General features: G+C 34.3%; 1 protein-coding gene across 50 annotated transcripts in view; it reads left to right on the forward strand.

Annotated features, from left to right (window-relative positions):
• The window catches only part of Nrxn1 (neurexin 1), a 1,091,229-nt gene extending 1,075,937 nt beyond the window's left edge, over positions 1–15,292 (forward strand). For all 50 annotated transcript variants that reach the window (XM_048804359.1, XM_048804357.1, XM_048804361.1 and 47 more), the window contains one exon: positions 11,918–15,292. In XM_048804359.1, the coding sequence (XP_048660316.1) occupies positions 11,918–12,225 (308 nt within the window). In that variant the 3' untranslated portion in view covers positions 12,226–15,292. The remainder of the gene's footprint in view (positions 1–11,917) is intronic.
• The last annotated feature ends 4,497 nt before the right edge of the window (positions 15,293–19,789 follow it).

The following is a 19,789-nucleotide window of genomic DNA, read 5'->3' on the forward strand; positions in this document are numbered from 1 at the left end:
CTTGTCTTCCATATTTCCTAATTCTAGGCTTGACAGCCTTCTCTCTAATGGGCTCAGAGGAGAAGCTGTGTCATCTTTCACCTCAGCTATTGCACTTTGCACTTGCACCAAAAAGAATATCATCTTTTCCCAACAAAAGAAAATTGAGACAGCAATAGCTTCATGACAGGAATATAAAGATGTTCACCCAAAGTGAATAGACCCAGTTCTAAATCAGGAAAACTACACTGTGCCCCCTTGAAAACTGTGCATTAGGAACTCTACCCTGGTTTTCAGCCAGGATGCACCAAGAGATTTCAGAGCAGGGAAAAAGAATGACTGAACAATTTTAGAAACTCTAAAACTTAATCAAAAGAGTTATTACTTCCAAGATAGTAAACCGTATCATCAGCTATTACCAAAGAATAGTCTTAGATGATTGATTTCATGACATATAAAAATATAAACTATCATAATAAAAATTTAAAAGAGGGAGAAATTTAATTCACTCCAACCATAGAAGCCAGAAAGCACTGATCCATCAAAGATAGAATGTTTCACAGATAAACAGAAACACACTTTACACGCAGCCTTGCGATGTAAATTGCCCTTTTTTGCCACCTGAACTCACAAGACTTCCATTCATGAAAGGGAAGCCCTCAAATACACCTACCCCCCACAGAGATATTGCCACTGCCACAGCTGACCAAGCCAGGGCTTATAGTACGTGTTATAAAATTGTCTAATTGACAACTTCACATTCAGTACCTTTTGTGTGAAAGACACAGGCAAGTAATCAGACCATCACTGTGGAGGTTTTTATAAAGACCTGTCCTTTTCAGAGCACTTGCATATTTATTGTCCACCTGATCTGATCCTTGCAGTGACCCTGGGAGGTAAATAATTTAAGTGTCACCATAGAGTTTCTGATGAAGAAATGCTAGCAGAGGGTGACAAATTGCCAGTTGTCACTTAGTGAGTTAGGTGCAGCACCTGGACAAGAATCTAGTGTCAATCCCATATTCTTTTATCCACTCTGTACTGCTTTTCTAAGATTCTGTGGGAGTTCAACTCCTACAGCAAAGGACAGATAAATGGCAAGAGGTGAAGTAGAACATACGTTGAAGGGGTAGAAATGCACAGCTGCTTAGGAAAGATACCTAAAGTATCTTTTGCATTGTTGTGACAAAATAGGAAATAAAAAAAACCCTCTGCAGTCATAAATGTAGAGTGTATGAAACTCAAATAGTCATAGATAGACCTGGATTTAAATTTTATCTGTGCCACTTAGAAGGCTAAATAAGCTAACTACTTTGAGACTCAGTTCCCTTTCCTGTAAAGTAATGGTAATACCTATACCAAATAATTGTGGTATATGAGGAATAAACTTGACAATGTGTATATAGTACGTGTTATAATGTTATATAGAATGTACCATATAATAGTAATTAATAAAAGCAAAGTTCACTTAATAAAATAAGAAAAATATTTAGGCATTGCAGTGAGTCAGAAATCACATAGCTGTACTGAGCAACAGTTGTAAGTAATGTTAGAAGTATCTACTAAAGTTAAGTCTGTGTAATATCTGGGAGGAAATAAAGAAAGCGGATTTTGCTAATGCAAAATAATAGCTACATAAACTATATAAGCTAATCCCAAGGTATTGTGAAATATTCTCTAGAAATCTTTAAAAATCTATCTGTACCTACAAATTCATGAAGTGAGGGGGAAAAGACAACATTAGCAACTTCAATGAGAGAAGTAGAAGAGGTGCTTTATTATTCACTGGTACATACACACATACATGCTTGTACACACACAGCACACATTACTCCAGCTGTACCATGGTACCACTTTTGTCTTACTATAAACCAGATTCTCTCCAAATTCCTGATTCCAAGCCTTGAGGTTTCCTTGAAATAAATCCTCAGGTTTTGTATAAGACAGAGTGTTCAAATTTCTCTCTATATATAAAAGTGAAATGTGACTTAAGAAAAATGATTTCTGGGTCTGTTTCTGGCTGTTGTAGTTGATGAGCTCCCAGGACGGTAAGCCTATTTTGCTATCAAGAAGCAAAAGTTGAGTAAAAATCAGGAATAAAGAGTATCATCTACATTTCCATATATAGCTCTTCTTGCATTTTTTTGAAAGGTAATACATTTTGATGAAAAACATATACAGATTCTCTGGATGCCCTAGCTTGGAAACTGATTTTCTCAGCTATTGCTTGGGTGACTTTTCTTTCTGCCTGACGATTATGGAAAGTTTGGCTTGACTGATGAGAGACCCTTCTTCACTCATTCCATTAGCAAGAGTACTGAAAAGTACACCCTAGAAACTTCTGTGACTACTCTGCTGAATTGATGAAAGGAGCTCAAAGTTCGCCATCAACCATTTGTAGCCCTGTGTATGTCAGATATGTTGATTAAAAATGAGGAACCCAAGTGAAAACTGAAGATGGCTGACTTGGGTTCCTTGAAATAACTTAGTGACTTCAGTCATTGTAATCCAGCAGTATATTGTTTGGAAGCATAAGGAAAACAGATATGATATTTGCATTAATACATATGATTCCAGTTCTCAAGTACAGGAGAAGTGATGTCTGGTTTAAAAATATATAAAACATAATTACCTCTTGTATGGAAGAGATCATGGAGGGCAGGGGTTAGGGAAGTATTGAAGTAAAAATATTTTATAAAGAATCTAAAATATTATGACCAGTGTTTTGCCCACTTCTAGCCATCTTTGCTAAAAATCTGAAATCAAAGATCTCTCACACTTTCTGGCAATGTTCGCGGCATTTTACCCCTGCACATTTATCAGCTTACAAAAATCTTCCATGAGTTAGAAAACTACACTTTGCAGACAATTTTGTTCAATTTTATTAGAGATTGGAAGGTAGAGAAATTGGTAAGAAAGAGAATTAAAGTCACAGGAAACTGTCAAAGGACTTATAATCAAGCCTGAAAAATAACAAAATGTAACATCTCAGTAAGATTTTATTATAATATAGAATCCATATCAAAATTGGTGATATAATAGATAGCGAATTTATCTATTTTTAATTTCAAATGGTTATTGGATTAATTCCTCAAAACAAATGAAAAAGTCATATTTTTACCAGCATTCACATCTCTTCACCTGTGCCTCTGGGTATTTTGCCTATTCTTCTACAGGGTTGTTTGTATTTTTCTATGTCAATTGGTGTATACTCTTTGTATTTGAGAGGTACTTCCTTAGGTCTAGCATGGCATTTCAAACATTTTCTCCCTTCCTTTCTCATTTGCACTTTCACTTTTGTTAGTGATGCCTCTGTAAAATGATTATTTATGGAGTCAGAAGTGCCTGTGTTTTCATTTATGACCTCATTCCATGGTCTACAATCTGGGCAATAAATTCTATGTCTACCTTCAAATATTTCACTCTTCCTCTAACCTCACTATGCTGCAGCTATTCTGGCTCTTGTTCTGTTCCTGAAAATAAAGCTCTTTCCTTCCTCAAGGTCATGCCACATGTTGTTCTTTCTTATTAGAAGACTCTCCTGCCCACTTCTCATTCCCTAGTGTAAATCATAATCCTTGGTCCCACTGCTGTGAGTTTTCTACCATCATGCATCTCCGAGCTGTTATTTTGTGCCTGTGTGATTCTTTGTTGTTGTCTCTCTTTTTTTGTTGTTGTTTTAATTAATTTTTTAATTTATATATGACAGTGGAATGCATTACGATTCTTGTTATACATATAGAGCACATTTTTTCATATCTCTGGTTGTACACAAAGCATATTCACACCAATTCGTGTCTTCATACATGTACTTTGGATAATAATGACCATCACATTCCACCATCATTTCTAACCCCATGCCCACTCCCTTTCCCTCCTACCCCTCTGCCCTATCTAGAGTTTGTCTATTTCTCCCATGCTCCGTCTCCCTATCCCACTACGAATCAGCCTCCTGTATCAGAGGAAACATTCAGCATTTGGGTTTTTGGGATTGGCTAACTTCACTTGGCATTATCTCCTCTAACTCCATCCATTTACCTGCAAATGCCATGATTTTATTCTCTTTTATTGCTGAGTAATATTCTCCTTTATTGCTGAGTAAATGTGTACATATGCCACATTTTTTTATCCATTCATCTATTGAAGGGCATCTAGGTTGGTTCCACAGTTTAGCTATTGTGAATTGTGCTGCTATAAACATTGATGTGGCTGTGTCCCTGTAGTATGCTCTTTTTAAGTCCTTTGGGTATAGACCAAGGAGAGGGATAGCTGTTGTCTCTTTACGTCACTATATTTCAGTCTGTAAGGGCATTTTCCAGTGCCCTTGGCTATCTGCTATACCATCTTGTCCCTGTAACATAACTATAGTTCATTGTATATTCATTGACAGGAGGAGGGAAAATTCTAGAAAAACTTCACAAAAGAGTTTAAGTTACATCTTAAAAGATAAATACCACTTAGACAAGAAGGAGGAATAAGACCCTATAAACAACTCATGGAGGTAGAATTTTGGTATGTGTGAGATGTAGGGACAGCAATATGGTTATGATGGATGCTTCTTTTGAAAAAAAAAATGGAAGATATATTTGAGTAACAGCTGTGAGCAGGCTACGAAATGTCATGAGAACTGTAGGCACATTGGTACTTTAATAAACAATATGATGCTTTCAAGGGTTCTTAGAAAACCTAATGGACATCTTTACCATGTAAAAAGTCCAAAGAACCAGCAATTGACTAAGCTGTGGGCACACAGGTTAACTGAAGAACAGGATTCTGTAAATGCCATGATCTTATGGCTTCCCACAGTCAAGGAAGAATGTCTGTGTTTCTCTGTTCATTTCCAGTGTCATCCAAATCATACAAGGCATAGTTGGCCATTGTCTCTCCTTCCATGTGATACCAGTTGAGGCAGCAGCCTGTTTTCTGTCATGTAGGCACATAATTTCATCCACACCTAGCATTCCTTCCCATGTAATACTTAGATTTCTGGAGAAGACAGTGATCCTCTCCATGTCAGAATGGTGGCCTTGAACGCCTGAACTTCTCTTCAGACATATGCAGTTTCAGTTTGGAATACATTAGGAAAATGTCAGACCCAGCAATGAAGCAGGTGGCAAAGGTTGATTGATTTCCAAGTTCTTTGAATTGCCAATTCATGGGGGAAGGCCTGAGATCTGTCAAACGTGTCCTCTTTAAAGATTCTTGTTTGACTGCAGGAGTAAAGTTCAGGATGGGCAGGGCATGGGAGGAGTTGGTAGGAGGGGAGAATGAGAGAGATCTGAAATATCCAACATCTGTCTTTTCTCACAAAACCACAAGTAAAAATCAGAGTATGCAGTGTAGATCCTTGGTCACTGCCTTCCTTCAAATGGGACATTTAAGCATACTTTCTTGGACTGGGCTTGTGGCTCAGTGGTAAAGGGATTGCCTAGCATGTGTGAGGCACTGGGTTCCATTCTCAGCACTGCATATAGATAAAATAAAGGCCCATTGACAACTAATATATATATATATATTTTTTTTTAAAGCATACCTTCTTGTGAGTGATTATATGTAACTGCTGCTTCTGGCCTATATTGTCCTGAAGCACAAACATGGGAAAAATAATAAACTTTGGAGTTTCTCAGGGATGAGAGGGAAAAAAAAATTGTGCTAATCTCAATTCACAAACACCCCAGGAGCCTACAATTCCAATTTTCTTTTCACAGTATTAATGAAACCAAGTACTTGGAAATGTCAAATCTTCTCCTGTAAATCTGAAATCCTTTTCAGGGATTGCCTAGAATTATAATAACTTCCACACTTATTAAGACACAGTATAGAACTCTGATCTAATGAGATCATTTTAGGCAACTCTTTTTTTTCATAGGTAGGGTGGAGACAGAAATCTGGAAGCAATTTCTTTAAATTGAATCTATCATTAAAACCAGAAAGACTGGCCAAAGACATTTGCTGAGAAAAAAATTCACCAAATGTCTAACCAATTGTTTTTGAAAGGGAGCATTGTAAGATAAGACATTCAGCAACTCCAGTGAGCACAATGATAAGTAGAATTTTATATAATTTTATAATCCTGGATATGCCCCTCCAGATCTGAAATATATGGCTCACATTCTGTTTTTTACTATTGGTGTATTTTGCTCTTTATTATTTCTTAAGACCAGTAATTTCTTACAGTTCTTTTTGTTAAAGCTGAAAGGCTTGATTTTCATTTTCATTTGTATGTAGTGACATTCATGCTTCATCCTTGATGTGACAGGGTCATAGCTGATGATATCGCAACATGTTAATAGTCTCTATCAAAGAAATAAAACCAACCTGGAAAATTGCCTGGAAATCACAATCTCATCCTGAAAGCTAACTTTGGAAACAGTGTAAATATAATAAGATTACAGTGGAGGAGCAGCTCATAGAAGTATTCAAAATAGTTTCATAAAAGTGACAATTTGAGTGATATCAGAATATCTGGAGGCATGTTTTTGCCTTGGTGTACTCATTAGTGGAAATATAGAGTCCCTTCACCCACAAACCCTCTTTCTATGTCATAGGAAATGGTTACTTTAAACACCACCTCTCCTTAGAATCTATAAAAACATAAATCAAGAGCAATTTTATTTCTTAAAAATAACATTTGATTTCTATGTTTCCCATCTCAGACTATCCAAGGATGTCAAAAACTTTCCTTTGCAAAGTGAAATCTTTTAAAACAAATTCATTAATATTCACATTTTTTACCTTTCAAAATGCATGGTGTAGAGCTTCTTTTGTGAATCATCTTCCTAAATAACTGGGAGCTTGAGGCTTCCTATTTGCCTAGCCTAAGATAATGACTAGATACTAGAACATACAGGCTATGATTCAAAAGTCAGCAGCTTAATGTGCCTCTCAAAGAGTCATATGCATAACAATATTTTTAAATTATTAAATAATTTGTAACTTATCAAAAATTAACTTATCTTTGAGTTTATTGAGCTAGTTATCTTATATTACAATAGAGTTTATCATTTGTTTGATCAATAATGATTTTACCTGTAAACAAATTAAAAAATTTAACTTTTAAAGTAATCATGCCAATATCAAATGCAAAGGCAGTTCTGGTGAAACAATCACATTAAGATGTTTTTGCCATTTTATATCATATTTGAAATTAGGAATTTGGCAATAATTTTATTGTTTATTGAACAGCTTGTTGAGTAATGCACTAAACCAGGGAAATGGGGTCCTGACTCTGCTGGCTTGACCTTCTCTGTTTCCCGCCTGATGAAGGGGAACACAGCAGCTGTATTCTCTGAGGGCTACCTTCAAGAACAAGGGGAGTTGAGAGAGAGGCACAGAAAAGATCAGGAGGGGTAAAAACTGGGAGGAATCCAGAGACATGGGAGGAGGTGACTGAGGACCCAAGAGTAGGGACAAAGAGATAAGGCCTGCCCCAATCAGCATTCTGGACTCTACAACACCCTGACATATCTCTTAAATATGTTTGTCCCAGGGACTTTTTTAATTAGATCAGGTTTGGGGAAATGATGCATTTCACATAGATGCAAGTCATAAATAAAGAACACACATCACAACAGTTTTTTAACCTCTATAGATAACTAGCTCAGTAAACTCAAAGATAAGTTAATTTTTTTCGATAAGTTACAAATTTAAAAACTAAACATTTTCTTTTTTAAAGCAGAACAACAATTGTACCTATTATTCTTTTTATATGATATGACAAAACACTAGGCTATGTCTTTTGTACTTCTATGCATTTTCACAATGAATGATCATCTGATAGGAATAAATTGGTTTAGACTATAATGGGAAATATGTTGACTGTCCTAACACTTGAAAGTATATGCCTACCTAAGTAATCAAAATATTAATTAGGCAGTGAGAAACATGAAACTTCATAGAGCTAGCATGTTGGATCCTTCATCATCTATTTGGACCAAAGTAGATCAGGTGGAAAACTTTTGGAGATCAAAAAATTTTGCCAAATATTATGGGAGAGAAATGGGAAGGAGAAAGAGAAAAAGAAAGCTACTTTTTTAATTTGTCCTTTAAGGAACACTATTTATCAGTGCATGAGTCTCAGGAAGTTTTCCATAATCATTTGGCTGAGTATGAGAAGTGAATATGAAGATGGAACAGGTCATAACCCTCCTGAGGGCTCTTTGTCATCAATTAGCTTCTGACTCATTTAGGGTAAACTGCCAATGAAGGTCAAACTCCTTTCCATTGCTATGAAAGTGGGCATATGTGCTCTCCCTACACATAGATTTAGCAGTTTACCCTCAGTGCCAATTGACTTTGTGGGGCACATGATAATAGACATTCTTCATTAAATGTGGATAGTCAGAATTGCATGGGGAAACTTGATAAGAACAATAATGTATTGCAGTGTTCTCTTAAACTGTGTATAATTTCACAATTTGTGTGTGAATTTTTACTATATGAGTCTTTGAAACAGGATACAAGTAGGTCAAAATATTTAGATTTTACATTCATTTTTGCTTTTTTTTCTCTAGTGACTTAGCCTTCAAGTGAAATATGTATGCCACCACCAAATTTGAATACTTTTCTATCTCTAATCATACCTAATTGCTAAAAAGCCTCAGCTTATTTAATGTATACCATCGTTCCTACTAAAGTTTGCTACTAACAGGACCACTTCTGTTCCAGGTCCAATAAGATGAACTTGCTACTGCAACTTGGTTTTGCCTGCAAACCATTCAGATGTTAAAGCTAATTTCACATGTTTCATTATTTTAGTCCCTCCTCCTTCACTCTCTTTCACTTATTTTTAAAATTTTTTTATCAATTCTGGGGCAAAGAAAGGGAGAAAAGACTAAAGTAACTTTGGTTCATTTATTGTAGATTATTTTAATTATTAAAAAGTTTTATTTTTGTTTAATAGGGAGTATAAAAAGAATGCAAAATTCTCAAATTCATGAAATAGATTTTACACTTTTTATTTTATTAAAGTTTCTTTTTTCACATTTTCCTAAATGGTTAAAAGATGATTGCATTTCTCTTTTATATCTTTTGGGACAAATTGTAGAAAACATTGGTCTTTATTCACCATTTTGTACTATTTTCTACTTTCAAATTAGGATGAAATATCCTCAGTAATTTTTCAGTGATCATCACAATAAAGCACGAGTGACAGTTGATAAGTGAAACCACATTCATAATTCATGAATATATTGAAATTTCTCCAGCCTGTTGTTGCATGTTTAGGAAAGATGGTCCATTAACACATAAATACCTTTGATCTTAGAACAAAAGTTAAGGGAACTATCAATCAGTCTTCAGATTTGAAGCATCAATAGAAAAAAAAAAGATTAATTAATCAATTAGAAATGGAAGCAACTGCATATTCCAAACAGATCTATAATACCTGTTATTAAAATTTAAAGTAAATGTGAGGATAATAAAATATTTCTTCTTTGGAGTTAGATTTTAGTGATTTGAGGGGATCATATGTTACTTAAAAATATATATGCTATTTGGAATCTTTATATTTGAGCTACATGGAGATTGTTTTTGGCCTTGTGACTTGAGCAACATTTTGGCTGGTATTGATAAATTGAAGAATTTCAGTTTTTGCTTTCATCATTGTGGTTTCATGCTAGTGTCAACACACATCTGTTACTGGTGTGCTATATCCACAGTTGTTTTGAAACCATTTCAGATGTATTTGAGAGATAAAATTAATATTCTTAGAAAAGCTAGTCTATTTATGACAGCAATTCCTGACTAGACATATAGTTTCTTCGTATCAAAAATTAATCCTTCCATTTCATTAAAAGGTTATTGTTGTATCCCCCACTTCCATTCCCTACCGATAGACAAAAGTGAGATGATTGTGAAAATGTGTTTCAAGTGAAAATATTCCATCAGATGGGGAAAAAGGATTTAGGTAACATTTAAGTAAAATTCCCTTTTTAGCCCTTGAGACAGTCTGAGCAAAGAATGCTCTGCAAAAACTGCGAGTAGAAAGTTGTCATTCAGGGAAAGTTAGAAGCTGAGCTAATTGGCACACTTTGGCAAAGATGACTGTATTTAAAGGAGAAAGTGCCGCCTTTGGTTTGTCAGGTAGTGACAGAGTTACTGCAGTAGGCTCTATGCTTCTTGAGAGGAAATTAATTTCCTGCAATCAAATACTGTGGATTATAGTCTTTGTCTCCTCTGTCTTGGCCACAGAAGTAACACCAAGGCTTTTTATTCAGCAATGTTTCATGGGCTTTGGTAAAACAAGTGGTGACATAATCGGCATAGAACAGTTTCACCTGCTACATTTCATAGCTCCAGTACATAGCATATTGCTGCTTTGAGACTGAGAGCTTTTACTTTGCAAGTGGCTATATTTATAAGACTTTATTTTGGGGAGGAATAGAAAATGACAGCAAAAAATCCAACATTTAGGCAGAAGAAATCTTAGTGATGTTTGAAAATGGAGTTACAAAGCAGTCTAGGGCTATGTGTTTTGGTAAATGATTTTCAGTAATAAACAAGAATTTTTGTAGAAATACTAAAGCTGATTACTAAATGATGTTTAATAGTAATATAAGTGTACAGTTTGTCTTCTTGAGTTGTTCAATTCCTGCTCTGTGTGCATACATACGTACATATCACATATATATATATATATATATATATATATATATATGATCTATATATACATGTGCAAGCTTGAGATTGTTTAAATTCATTGTGCATAATTTACAAATAATGTTTTGAAAGTTGTAGCATTTTAATTCATTATATCTGAAAAATAATCTTTTTCTATAGGACAGTGGAGAGGAACAATAGCAAAATCTTTAAAGAAAATTAGCTAAGGTCAAAAAGAAATAGGATTTTTTAAATAATTCCTATTTTTTATAGTTAAAAAAAAGTAGTGTATAGAGAAAAGGAGTTGCCTATCCTCCCCACCTTTTGGCCTGCTAAATTCCAGCTCTTTTCTTTGCCTTCCCTGGTGAATGGCAGAGCCTGCCTGGTCCTTGGTGAAGACATTAGGCACCCTGTAATTCACTGCTTGTTCCCAAGAATAGCTTTATTTATACTTTGGGAAGACTTGAATGAAGGTTTTGTCAGGTGAATAAAACTAGGCCAGCCAGTCTTCTCTTACCATCTATTAGTAGTGAGTTTTGACTAAAAACCATTCTAGAAGATATTTAAAATGGAGAAAGAATATTTCTTATTTTCGCCTCCAGAGTTTGGCTTTGAAAAATAATTCAACCACTGTCAGTGTATAAACAGAATGCATAAATATTTATATAAACGAATGACTCCCCAGTAGAAAAGGAAATTAGGTGTTTTAGTTTATAAAGAGGTGACTAAAATTATACTTTAAAAATCAGACAAACTATTTTAAATGGCTGAATTATCTCATTATCTAATAGTATGTTCATTACAATACCAGGCAAAAGGATTTCTAATATAGTCCTATATAATAGCTGTCCTTATTTTAGTCCAGAGTTACTCTTATTCTGAAGCAACATCAATTTCATTCTTTTTTTTTTTTTTTTGGTGGTTCTGGGGATTGAATCAGGGCTTTGTGCATACGAGGCAAGTACTCTACTACTTGAGCTATATCCCCTGCCCCAATATCAATTTCATTTTTAAAATGATTCCTTCAGATATTATAGGATAGAACTGTTCTGATTTTATTTGACATGTTACATTTAAGGCTTTTCACCTTAACTACCAACATGGTCCTTTAGAGCTAGTTGGAGCTGATTTGGGGCTGTGCTTCTAAGACACTGTCGAAGAGGTAGTCCCAATTTTTAGTTTGATGATGCACAAGGATTACTCCATTAACAGCAGTATGATTTTCCTAAAGCAGTAGGTGCTATTCCATTAAACACTGAAATAGATGGTACATGTTAGTATAGTTCTCTAGCATTCAGGAAACTCAATGATCACTTTGTTCTCATCCTGTTTCTTACAGCCAACCCCACCCGAGTAGGAGGGAGAGAGCCGTACCCAGGCTCTGCAGAAGTCATCCGGGAGTCCAGCAGTACCACGGGAATGGTCGTCGGGATAGTAGCTGCAGCTGCCCTATGCATCCTCATCCTCCTCTATGCCATGTACAAGTACAGGAACCGGGATGAAGGCTCATACCATGTGGATGAGAGTCGAAACTACATCAGTAACTCAGCACAGTCTAACGGGGCTGTGGTAAAGGAGAAACAACCCAGCAGTGCGAAAAGCGCCAACAAAAATAAGAAAAACAAGGATAAAGAGTATTACGTCTGATCCCAAGATCTTAAAAGGACACTTGTATAGAAATAGTCTTCATTTTATCTGAGACATAATATAAACTTATTTACTTTCCTTTTTATGAAGCACATACAAAAGAAGACAGGGAATGCAATCAGGAAGGAAAGACTGTTTTTAAAAAAACAAAAACAAAAACAAAACAAGTATCTCATGCTCTTGTTTCTCAAAAAACAAAACAAAAAAAAAAAAGGAAAAAAAAAAAAACAGGGGCCAATAAATTCCCTAACATCCGCAGTGTTTTCATTTACTCTGCCTGTCTTTATGTTGCTGGAACATTTCTAAAAGACAGTGATGACCGCACGCATTCATAAAGCAAAGGAGTATTACAAAATCAAGGCACAACACAAAAACAACACAAAACATAACACACAAAAAAAGAAGCTACCTATGATCCTGGATTTAGCCAAAGTGCTAGCGCTTTCCTGAGAAGTCAGTTAGTCCCATTGCCAGAGAAGACTGTCATTTTGAGTGACTCAACCTGCAATCCTTTAAGAGTTTGCCGCCTGGTGCAACTGGAGCAGTGGTTGGAACTTGCATTTGAAACAAAGTGCTGGCTTTTTTGAAGACTTGTGTAGGAACACATTCAAAAAGCCCCTTTCTGGTTGTAAGAGAAAAAAAAAATACGGAGGCCTTATTTTCAAAAATGTGAAATATAAGGCACATTTTCACACTCAAATTTCAAAAGAAAAACAAGAGGGCATAGATGCAATCATTGGGAAATTTTCATGCACGCTTACTATGTTATTACATATGTTTATATAAAATCCATCTCTGTGTGCTTTCTGGACTGTGATAAGTGACGTTTTATAGCCTGTTGTATAGAAAATGCAAAATATATCTGCTCTTCAGCCATTTTTGGTAACTCAATGTTATAAGTGTTGCTAAATATAGGGAATTTTATGACATCAGAGCAACAATTATTTCAGTCAATTTTTTTTTGCCACCATTATAAATTGCCACACCTTTTTTTTAATAAAAAAGAACAATTACAGTGTAGTGTTTATTCTAAGAAAGATATGTATGAATATATATAAAAAGACTCAGCTACTTTTTTTTTCTTATATGTACAGCCTTCATTCTGTTGCAATTAAGTTTTAGTATTTGTATGAAAGGTGTGAATTAGAAGGTAAAATATATACACAAGTATCTTATAAACTTTTCTCCCCCAAATACTCACGTTCCCACATACATTCACATTCTCAATTAACACACACACACACACACACACACACACACACACTAATCCACAGGAGTCCATCAGATATGATGAAAGACCCAAACATGCATATAGTCACAAATATTTACTGACAAATTGAAAAGCAGGAAGGAAGATAGTTGTGCCAAGGTATTATAACAAGTGGGGTGATTTACTTCCTTGAGATCTTGCTCCCAGGAAACCCCAAGAAGATTTAATCCCTAATCAAATAGAATATCACTGGTATACTGCTGCATGAATAGGAACCATTATGTGGGCAGGTAACAGAAGCAAAATTTGGTTAATCTATACCTTAACTCTGGCTGCTGCAATTGAAAACTTTGTTTCCAACAAAATAATATATATACATATATATATATATTCTCTGAACCTGATGTGCATGATAAACCTTTTTGGAAAGTAAACAGTTTCTCAACTAAAAAAGTATTTTCAATAATTTTTGATTCTGTATTACTACCCATTTAAAATTGTTCTCTATTTGTTGATTATTGACTAAATTTTAACTTTTCTGGTTTTACATCTATATCATTAAATATAGTTTTAGTTTAACATACATTAAGTATTAGGAAAGTATAGATTATACACTTGTTTTGCATATTGTTTCAATGATGTTCATAGCAATAAATTATTAGTATGAGAAAGTAATGCAAAGGACATGCATTATTGGATTGCAAGTAGATGCATCAGTAAAACTTGGTCACATTACTTGAATGTGTCCTAGAAGAATGATTCTAGATTTCATAGGAAAGAATACCTTTACAATTAGCTTTAATCAGTAAGGGCAAAAAATGCAAAACATCTTTTGTGACATTTTAGTTGATATAAAAATGCCAATAAGTGGCTTGAACTTCAGACATACAGTACCTTAGAAATATGTATAATTCATAGCAAATCACCACTACCTATGGTTGCCAAGTAATTGTGTAAGAAGAGTCTTAAAGGCTTTTCATGACCCAGAAAGTAGATGCTAAAACTAAAATTTGATATCCCTTCTGTTTCAGGTTTTACTTCTTTTTAATTTGCCAGGTTAAAGAATTCACAAGTCTTTTTTTTCCCTCCCCTCTCTTTCAGTCTTACTCAGGGAAAGCCAGAAAAAATAAAAGGGAATATAAAACCACTAATCTACAACTAAAGGTTAAAAAAATATGGTTGCTTTAATATTTAATCTACTGAACTTGAACTAGTTTCATCTAGAGAGAGTCTAAAATATGATAGCAAATAAATTGAACAGTGGTATTTTTAAGCAGTATATTTGTGAATCATGATGTTTGGGATTAATTTCAGTGTTTCTTCCCAGAAAAATTTTAAAATTTCATACAATGATACAATCTAATATTGCCAGTAAAAATATTTCTAATGTTATTGGTCTACATGAAATCTAGCAGTTTTCTTCCTGAATGGAGAAAGAAAAGAGAGGAACATGAGTTAGGGAGAGAAAGAGACTTGAATACAATCCAAGTATCTTCATACCAAATGTATCAGGGTTCATGCATAATTTGTAATTAGTAGAGAATTTCACACTACCTGGCATAAATTTGATTACATCTCTAGACTGTAACTTTTCTGATTGAGAATGCTTCTTTTATATCCATGTAATATGTTGCCTTTAAAAAAAAAAAACAACTACTACAATAATGTGTGAGGTGGTCAATCCCTATGACATCAAAGAAAGGCCACATGATCTTACCCTTCTAGTGCTTTGTGTGATTGGGTATCTAAGGGGTTTGTTTTGTTTTGTTTTTCTGTTGCAAGGCCAATTTATCCATTATTGGAAATGCTAAGCAAGTGGAATTTACTGTTTTGTTAATAAAATATTTCTTAATACAACTGTGGTTTATTGATTGAAAAAATTACATGCGGCAAGCTGGGCATTGTGGCACATGCCTGTAGTCCTAGCTACCTGGAAGCTGAGATGGGAGAATCACAAGTCTGGCCAGGTTGGGCAAATAGTGACAAGTGAGACTCCATCTCAAAAAGAAAAGAGAGAGAGAGAGAGAGAGAGAGAGAGAGAGAGAGAGAAGGAAAGAAAATTACAGATGGCTCTATTTTACAATAAAGTGGAGCAATAAGGAAGACTACCTTTGAAAAGAAATTCCATCCTAAGGTGGCAAATACGAGAAACATATTGGCGTGTTTTTTAAATTCAAATATACATTAAACATCTCTACTTGAACACACAAATTCATAAAACTCATTGAAAAACAACAGTCCATGAAGATGCTGATTTCATAAATATGGTTTTCTCTATAAATACAATGGGATCCAAGTTAAATGAACCTGTGATAAATTCCAACACTATCAGTCACTTGAGGCATTCATTCTCATGAATGTGTTCACATTCATTTAATGGTTGCTGCAATTTACTTAATTTCTTTGATTCTCACTTTTATTATCTGAACATTAAGTATAATATATAACACCATCTTCTTAGGTTGGTAAATGTAATATTGAACTAATCTACCTACCACAACTAAGGACAAATTAAAGGTGGCCACCAGCAATATTATTATAGCTTTGAGAAAAACACGTCAGAAATGTGTGTTCAGCTTGGGCTATTTGAAAAATAAAATTAAAAAAAAAAGACCAACACAAAACAAAAAATAAATGTATAAAAGAACACATTTGTTTCCATATAATTATATGCTATTCACAAAGCTTAGTCACTTTTTGGAAGTCAGATGACTCATCAGAAAGTTTTAGTTGAAAAGTTGTGTTTTAAAACCTTGGTCTTCAAAAAAAATTTTCTTAATAGAAAAACTTCAGTTTGGCCTTTTCATTTTTCTTTTTTCAATGGCCAAAGGCTCAAACATGAATGTTCAGTCAATTTTGTTCCTATATTGCTATAGGTACATGTTACTTCTTAATAGTAATTCATGATCTTTAAAATTTAATATGGAAAACAATTCACATTTCCTTAATATTTATATGAAAGACTATATAATTTACCTCACCTTTAAAATGTATGGCTTTCACTGATGGTGACCATTTAAAACCTATGATCAGCAAAGACACCAAGAATTCTTATGTTCTTGACCCTGGAGGCATAGAACACTAGAGTCACCAGGTGCTAAAAACATAAATGCACATGCATATACACATATATAATAGGTATTACATATATATATATATGTCATAGGTATAATATATAATACTTATATCTATTATATCTATATAAGAATTATATTTATAATTATATATGTGTATATATGAAATAATTTGGCAAGTGTATATAGATGAACATTTTCCTGGGAAAAGTGTTTCATTATGGCCCTCAAATTCTCCAAGGACTCCAAAATTTCCCAAAAGATTAAGAGCCACTGAAACAGACATTAGATATAAACAAAACTGTTATAAAAGTTATACTAAGTATGACTGATTCAGTCAATATTTAGAAGGCATAAAGGAGATGTCATGAACTAACTTTAGCAGTACTGTGCTTTGTACAAAGAAAATACCCTTCTTGATAACGAAATGTCCGGCTATGTAACTGAAATTCAATCTTGCTTCATATTGACAAGTTTAACTTTCACATATTTACTAAGCACTATATATATAAACTCTGTCTATACCACATGTATCCATTCTCATGAATGCCTTCACATTCATTTAATGGTAAACTTCAAGGATTGAAATGTTTGAATTAGTACCTTGAACACAGGCTGTATATATCCAACATGTAGCAAGGTCCTGGTTAACAAAAGCATCTGTCTTTAAATATGCAAAAGTTATCTATATTTGAAAGTGGCAGAAAGACTACAAAAACTACATAATTGTCCAAAATATATGGTTATATTTAAATAAAAAGGAGAAGACAGCTTTTTATGAGAGTTATATTAATAAGGCATCATTGATCTCCTTGATAATTTTTCTTTTATCAAGGGGGCTGAGTGGTTTTAAATCAACAATAATTATGTCTTGGGCTTGTGCAAGTCCTCATCGTTGAATGCTGTTTCTACAAAAAAAAGAGCAATTCTGGGTGAGGAACATGAGTATTCAAGTGGCATCTGATATTACTCATCTGAATTCCACACCTGTTAAAGACATGGCAATGGTTTGTGAAGTTTTATGGAGTAATCTTGCTTAACAGCACACAGTAACTCCTTGAAGGGAAAAAAAAATAACAGAATATTGAGCCACATTGTCTCTCCTTCAATAAAAGTAGCAATAAATAAAACAAGTCTTATTGAATGCTTCTCGCCTGCAGTAGTTCAGATGTTTACTGTTAAGAACAATGTCCTTTTCAGTTACATCAACAATCTCAATTCTAATCTCTCACAAGCATAAAATTTAGGGCAAATTTAGTCTAAATCCTTGGTTTGAAAATGACTAGCTCTGGGACCTTGGGTAATCTGACTCAAATCATCCAGAGTCTATTCAGCTTTAAGAATGAGATTATGAGGATTTGTAGGATTGTGACAATTAAAAAAATATAGTGAACATTAAGTGTTTTGCAGTTAAAGGTATTTTCTTAAAAGATAAAAAAACGCTCACCTCTTTAACAGGTAAAGCAAAAGTGTATGAGGCAGTTGCTAAGAGAGTAGAACTATTGAAAATGTAGATTAAAAATAAGAATACTTAGAAATTCAAGTTGCTATTTTTCCCAGTAGAGATGATACTTTTATAATGTCTCAGAAGAAGTATTATCAGCCATGGATAGTAAAAGGGTAGCATCTTTGAAAAGCAGTATATTTCACTGTGGGTCCTTAGATCTGACTCTACGTTATTACCACTCATTGGTTCTAACTCTCTTTGTGCAAAAGAGATTATACCCTGTCTTCCACATGACACTCTGGTTTCCCTTGGCCATTACTTAAATTATATGGATTCTTATCTTTTCATAATCTGTATAACATTCTCTTGAATCTTTGTAGAAAATGTGATACAGACCGACCAGCTCCTTGGTGAATAACTACATCGGGTTTTTTTTTTTTATCTTCTTTATATGAACTTATTCCTCTTTGATAATGACACTAAATATTATATTTATTTTTTAAAAAAGCATATATGCTTGTTTGAATTATATTTAATCAACTAAAAAATATGATTTGTTTTTTACAAAACAAGTCTTTTTAAATTTGGACACATGGAATTTATTATTTGAATTAAATGTAGGATTTTTTACATCTAACCATAAGAAACTTTATTGCGTTGAATTTAAATCCTGGCCATTTGAGAGAAATGTATTATCTTGGTTCTTTCACACAATGTTCTAATATTCATCATTACCAAATGTTACATACATTTAGATGAAAATACATCCTGTAGGAAAGATATCTGAGGGATATCTTGGATATCTTGCTTCCTGAAAATATGGAAAGATTTCTCTATAAACAATGTTTTTCAACTGCAGGCATTTTTCTTCCCCGGGGGGGATTTTGATAACTTCAGGACAGAGTTTTGGTTGCTATGTTTTGAATGGAGAGAGCTATTGGCATCTTCTGGATAGATACCAAGGATGCTATTAAACAATTTTCAGCACAGAGAATAACTACCCTCAATAGTTATCCTGTCCAAAATGATAGGCATTGTACACATCAGCTGGCTAGAATAACACATCAACTTGCCAATAATCTTTGAATGAGGATTTGCTCTGTGTATCTGTCTCATTTACCAGAAGACTATTAAAAAATCATTTACCTTGAAATCAGGATCTAGAATAAGTTCCTCCTAATCTGTCAGTGAATCTAATGAAAACAGGAATTAGCTTAGTTAGAAATGCTGCTTATTAGTTATTGCCACTTTTATAACATGGTCATAAAGCATCTATTAAAAATAATTCTGATTTTGACTTTTAGCTTATTGCTATATAATTTAAAATATACTTTGAGTATTTCTTTTGAAATCAGAGCATAGTAATGCTTCCTCTATTCTTCAAGTATCACATCTGCTTCCTAATAATGTTAGTAGTAACCAGTATAACTGCCATGCTCACATTTAAGTTGTCTGGAATGTAACTAGCCTCGAATGGACAGATAAACCTTGCAAGAGGCAATTTTATAATCATTTCCTCTTTACCTACTTTGAATGTCAATTCTAACTGGCCCTCTATTCCTTGGAGGACTAGTTAGTTATAAGTGACCAGTTAAAATCATAAGTGTGTGATTCCTGAGCTGCTTAGCCCCTTCCAGAATCTCCAGTGTGCACTCTCTTGTTTTATATCATCTTCAGCAGGTTATCCTGCTGCCATTTGGATCCTGAATATCTCCCAAAGGCCCATGAACTAAAGGCTTTATTGCAAGTCTTTGGGGCTATTGGGAGGTGTTGGAACTTTAGGAGGGAGGGCCTACTGGAAGGAAGTTGGGTCATTGGGGCATGCCTTTGGAG

This window comes from Marmota marmota, unplaced genomic scaffold (assembly GCF_001458135.2).
Source record: "Marmota marmota marmota unplaced genomic scaffold, marMar, whole genome shotgun sequence".
Taxonomy (NCBI): Eukaryota; Metazoa; Chordata; class Mammalia; order Rodentia; family Sciuridae; genus Marmota; species Marmota marmota.